Below are 6,000 nucleotides of genomic sequence, written 5' to 3'. Positions count from 1 at the left end.
TCACCATCTTTCTCTTTTTATCCCTCTCTGTCTCTTTTGCCTCTGTCCCTCCCTTGCCCACACCCAAAATGCAAAGAGTCCCCGCTACCCAAAACTCTGCTGGTTTTTAGGAAGTGCTACGACATCAAGAGACTACGCACCAGACCCCAGCAGGACAGGACTTCCTCCCCACACTGTGCTGGGCGGGGCAAACGGGAAGGGGCCTGTTGTAGCTGAGATGACGCATCCCTGCCTGAGCAGCAGCTGGGTCAGTGGGCCACAGGAGCACAGGCCACCTTTCCCCGGGGGCTTCAGAATGGACTTGTGCCACCCAGGTAAGCACCTGGGCCGACCTGTCAGTTCCTGTTCTGTAGAATGGGGATAATGGTGCCTGCCTCACAGGAATCGGTGTGTAAATAGATATAACACAGATGGGACATGCAGAAGCAGGCAACAGATATTTATGAGCTCAGGCTAGGTGCCAAGCTGTGTAGCATATGCTGGGAGTCCCGCGAACGAAGCAGGCATGGCCCCTGCCCTCATGAGCTTACGCTCTAGAGGGGGAGACAGACAGTAAATACATGAATGTACTATGTCAGGTGGTGACAAGCAGAATGAAGCCCAGTAAAGTGAGATAAGGAAGATGGGTGGCTGGAAGTCCTCAAGAGGAGACACCATTTGAGCAGAGACTTGTGGGAGGGAAGAGAGTGATCCATGTGGGTTTCTGGGGAAAGAATATTCCAGGCAAAGGAACAGCCAGTGCAAAGGCCCTGAGGTGGAACTGAGAAAGGTTGTTTGTGTTAAAGATGATGACGTCTGTGAGAATGATAACTGTCTGGGTGGCACAAGGGCCCTGCAGCCCGTTTGGCCTCTGGTGGGTGACAGTGGCCTTTGGGGAGGCTGAGGGCACCACTTTTGCCAGTGGAGCGGCCAGCAGGGGACCATGGCTGAGACCCTACCTGGTAAGCAGGAGAGGAGGCTGTCAGTTGGTACAGGAAGAGGACAGGACTGTGTTGTGTTGTGTTTCTGTGAGGCCGAGAGGAGAGCAGCCAAGTCTCTGTGCCCTGCATCTCAGAATGTTCCAGCATGGCCTGGAACTCCAGAAGACAAGGGTTGCCAGGAGCTGTCCAGTTCCCCAGGTCCAGATGACGTGAACCCTGTTAGCCACAGACCCCTTTCTTCAAACAAAACCTAAAACAAAGCAGTCTGAGCCCACTCACTTGGCCTCCCCTCGCCCCAAGTGTTCTGGGGAACACAGAGAACCACTGATCCATTTCAACAGCCCCCATTTTCAGCTGGAACAAAGGAGGCCAGGAGAGGGACAGTCTTGCTGAGGCAGGATGACTCCCCACCTCCAAGCTCCCTGTCCAATGCTCTCTCCCCGAACCCCATGCTTCTCCTGGGGGCTTTTGGGGGCAGGTGGCTCGCGGACTGTACGGCTCGGTGAACACATCTTAGGGGCAAGTAGGGACGCAAGCGGGGACCCAGGAGGAACAGTGCCTGGCTCAAGGTCACTCAGCAGATACGAGGGTGACAAGAAACAGTGAAGTAATCCCCCCCACACTGCCTGTCTTTCCACCGTTATTCTTGGGGTCTTCGTGTACAGAAGTCCTTAGGGTGGTTGCACCCATAATGCAAAGAGGAAACTGAGGCTCACAGAAGTGAACTGGAGGAGAGGACGGGATTGCCCAAAGTCGGGCGGCAAATAAGTGGCAGAATAAGGACAAGATCTGAGAAGAGCGAGAGCCCCAGTTGAGCCTGGGCTGTCAGGGAGGGGAGGGGCGAGGCCTCGCAGGGAGGCCAAGAGGCGAGTCACTGCTTTGCTCCAGGCTGGTCCTGGGACGACAGGGATTGAATGGAGTCACTGCAGGCAGTCTCTTGGGAGATGTGAGGACTGCACTGATCAGTTCATCTACTCATTCATTCATTCAATAAGCAGTCCTCTGGTGTGCAGGTCCTGGGCTGTGCAATGCTAGAGACAGCAATGACCCAGCCACAAGCCCAGCCCTGAGGGAGCTGCTGGCTCGGGAATGGGGGAAGGGGGAGAAAACCCTATAGGACGGTGACCCAGGGCAGATGTGCAAATGGGCACAGACCTGCAGCCTGGGAGAGAGCGACTCTCTCTACCCGGGGCAAGGGAGATCTGGGAAGACTTCCTGGAGGAAGTGGAGGGAGGGAAGGTCATTTCTCTGCTACCCAGACTGGGTCTTACTCGGAGCTCCTTCACAGCCTGGTGACTTGCCCTCTCTGAGCTCCGATTTGTCATCTCTAAGTGGACACCATCATCCTGGCCTCACCCCGGGGAAGTGGGGAAAGAACAAGGATTTGGAGTCAGCTCGACCTGGCTCAGATCTCAGCTGTGCACCAACCTGCCAGTGGTCATGATGGGCCTCTTCCTTCTGTGGGTTTCAGTCTCCCTGCTCATACAATGGACAGGATGGTGACAAAGGGGCTGCCTGCCCTCCTCCAGCCGTGGGTGTCTGACACCCAGAAGCAGGTCCCCTCCCCCTAGGTCTGCCGAAAAGCTGAGAGGTCCAGGCAGCAAAGCCCCAATGTGACCAAAGACACCCGCGGGGCTGGTGCAGCGAGACTGCAGATTAAAAATAGAGGCAGGTGGGTTGGGGGAGGAAGCCGCACGATTTGATGCGCCTGCAGGCCCTCTGGGGCTGGGGCGGGGTGCAGCTCTGCTAGCCGCCCCCCATCTCAGACCCCCTCGCACCCAGACTCTGAGAAGCCTCCGCCTTTAGGGCCCCAGGATCGCACCCTCCTCCTGCCCTGGAAAGGGGAAGCGGGGCCAGCTGTCCTGGAAGCCAGGCTGCGAGCAGATTTCTAAAAATATGATGGGAAAGAGGAAGGACAAAGGGGAAGTAGAGAGGAGCTGGGGAGATGGCCGGGACGGCACCTGGGCACACTCAGCTGGCCTGGGCACGGGGTGCGGAGGGCGGCCCAGCCACGGGGTGTATGGGTCGGTGTCCAAGGGCGGCCTTCACGAGGTGTGGGAAGCACGGCCCGGCGAGGAGTAAACAGAGCTCACGGTGGTGGCGGTGGTTACCATCATTTTAATACCTTCGTGTTTTTTATCATTATTGTCACTATTATTATCATTAAAATCCATCTCCCATGAGCAGCACCAGTGCCTGAAACTCCATCATCGCTAGGCTTGGAGTCAGTAGTGACCCCCCTCAGGCTGTGTCCTTGTCACCCTCCCTGCACCTCAGTGTCGTCAGCTCTGAAATGGAGAGAAATCCCCACTTTTAAACAAATAGGTGAGCTGTGGTCAGGATCAAACCAGATAGTGGATGGCAAGAGCCTGGAGCCCCCAGGGCCTGAAGCACAGTAGGTGCTCAACCAGCATGCCTTTCCTTAACCAACAGCTTGGCTTGTTTAGGAAGCAAGATCCCAGAACTGCTGCAGGGATGGGAAGGAGGTGACGGAGGTGGGGTGCCCAGACGGAGCACAGGAGGGCCCCTGAGAGGAGATGGAGACAATGAGTAGGAGCCGCTAGGCAGAGAGGAGAAGGAAGGGCATTCCAGACAAGGGGGAACAGCATGTGCAAAGGCCCGTGGAGGGAGAGAGCGCACTGGAACACGTGAAGGGCAGCCAGGAGGCCTCAAGCCTGGAGCAGGGGCGGGCCCAATGTGAGATGAGGGTGGGGCACCAGCAGGTCTGATGGACCCAGTAAGATTTGGGGGTGTTATCCCCAGGACAATGGGAGGCCATGGGAGGGGCAGAGTGGAGGCAGGGAGACTTCGGGAGGCCCTCCGTCATCCAGACAGCGGAGTCCAGGGTTGTGGGGAGGGTGGAGGCCATGGAAACAGAAAGAAGGTGGACAGGGCTTGGTGATGGACACAAGGATGAGAGAGGGGGTGTGTGTCAAGGTGCCTCCTGGGGTTCTGGCTGGGGTATCTGGGGGGCCATTCCCAGAGCTTGAGAACTCAGGAAGAAGGCCAGGTTGATGGGAAATTCTAGGAGTTCCGTTTCAGTCACAGTAACAAATGAGCGTTGGTCAGGACACAGGGGGATGGAAGGGTCTGAAGCTCGGGGAAGGGGTTGGAGCTGAGGGTATGTGTGTGATTTCTTGGCCTAGGAGGGGAGAGGGGGATTAATGAGACCCCACGGGGAGAGAGGAGAAGTCGGCCTGGGACCCAGCCATGGGATCCACATTGGGGATTATCAATAGAAACACGGAATTCCCACCCAGCTTCTCTCCAACAAGCACCCTGTCTGGAATCCATGTGGCCTCCAGCAGCAGGTGTGCCCTGGGCCAGAAACAGGCCTTCAGGACACAAGCCCCAGCCAACAGGAAAACAACGAAAAGCAAACAAAACACAAAAGTCTGATCTTTCGCCCCAAAGTCAACTAGAGGTAATTGAGTTTTTCCACCGTGGAACTCAGCCTCCCTTCACTCCTGACAGAGGAGTTCCGGGTCCCAGCCTCTAACGCTGCCTCCCTTGCTATGGCCCTGCTCCTGTCTCCGTGAGGATGGCCCCTCACTCCTTCTGTCCCTGCATGTCTCCAAAGGCACGCAGAATCCACCTCTCCTGGGATGGAGGCTTAGGTGTCGGCAAACTAATGTTTTGATCCCAGCACTGCCACTTCTTGGCTATGTGACCCAGGGCAAGTCACTTCACCTCTCTGACCCTCAGTGTCTTAAACTGAGAAAGATCCACTTGAAAGAGTTGTGAAGATTAAATGACATGATTTACATGGAGCTGCTGGCATAAGTGTTTTTGAATTTAGAGGTTGATGAGACTCTTGCTTTGTCCCCTGGTGTAAGTGCCACCTCCCCTCACCCCCCAGGAAGCCAGGATCTCTAGACCTCATAGTTACAGGGACAGAAAGGAAAACTCCCAAGTGGGTCACTAGAAGGATGGTAGCACTCCTATTCCTTCCTTGTTCCTGAATCCCAGGAGATTACCTCTCGGGGAAAGAGCACCATCTAATGGTCATTGATTTAGGGTGTAGAGTTCATCTTGGAGGAGGACGCTGCATCCAAGCAGGATATCATCTCCAAGCCGACACCTCCGCGGCACCTTCCATAACTGCTCCATCGTTCCATCAGGCCAGCAGCCCCTGGTGGTGAAACGTGTAAGAGGACCATTGCATCCGGCCACGTGCCCCCCCACACACCTCCCTTACTGTAAAGAGGGTCGTCCTTTAGTCTCATGTGACGTGTTGCAGTGTTCTGGGTCAGCAGATCAAGCCCGTGGACAGTGGTGCTGGCCAAGACCCTGTGGGTGGGAAAGACCACCATATCCGGAACAAGGGATCCAATGTAATCGGTTTGCCACCAAGTTGCTGTTTGGTCTTCTCAAGAAACAATGGGTCTCTGTCGCTGGCAGGTCTGATATTCAGCAGTGGTGGTAGCTTGGAGAGCCTGGGTGAGCGGGTCCACGCAGAGCCTCCACAGAGGCCACATTCATTCGTGTACCGTTGTACCAACACTGGGCTAGCCGGTCAGAGACTCGCTGGTGTCAACTGGCTGAGTCATTCTATCCGCCTGGTGATTTAGTGCCTCTCCTGTGGTGGCTGCTTCCTGGGGAACATTGGGGTGCTTTACAAAAATCTTCATACCCTGTGCCCACTCCCATAGGGCCACCCACTTGACTCTTCCCCAGAACCTCTCTGCTCCCAAATTTCCTTCTTTCCTTCCTTCTGACCGAGAAGTCAAGGCATCTTCTACTGCCCATGAATACATGTATATTCTTACTTCATGCCGCTTCTCTTTCCACGTGAAATAGACCAGGTGCCCTACCCAAAGCTCTGCTCGCTGGGAGGACTTCTCACCACTCTCTCTTGAACACCTTGAGCGGGTCTGTAGTTCAATAGCTGTCCAGTTTTACTTGTACACAAACACTGAGTCACCCATCCTGGAACCGAGTTCAGGCATTTTTCTCCTTTGTCATGAGGTCACAAGGGACCCATCCATGAAGACATAGTATGAGCTGAGGGACCTGGTACAACAGAATGACAACAAGTGGATGACATGAGGGTCTGGGTCACCTGTCCCTGGGGCTTCCT

At 55.4% G+C, this 6,000-nt stretch overlaps 1 protein-coding gene across 2 annotated transcripts in view; it reads left to right on the top strand.

Moving 5' to 3' along the window:
• Nucleotides 1-285: 285 nt before the first annotated feature.
• The window catches only part of CYTH4 (cytohesin 4), a 28,038-nt gene continuing 22,323 nt past the window's right edge, over nt 286-6,000 (top strand). Inside the window, exon 1 of one of the 2 annotated variants that reach the window (XM_065888409.1) lies at nt 286-314. In XM_065888409.1, coding sequence (XP_065744481.1) covers nt 296-314 — 19 coding nt within the window. In that variant the 5' untranslated portion in view covers nt 286-295. Of the gene's footprint in view, nt 315-3,912; nt 3,926-6,000 lie in introns of those variants that run through there. The other variant, XM_065888410.1, reaches the window with a different exon arrangement.

Source organism: Phocoena phocoena, chromosome 11 (genome assembly GCF_963924675.1).
Source record: "Phocoena phocoena chromosome 11, mPhoPho1.1, whole genome shotgun sequence".
NCBI lineage: Eukaryota > Metazoa > Chordata > Mammalia > Artiodactyla > Phocoenidae > Phocoena > Phocoena phocoena.
Note: the sequence above shows the minus strand (reverse complement) of the source record. Positions and strands in the feature narration are given on the sequence as shown.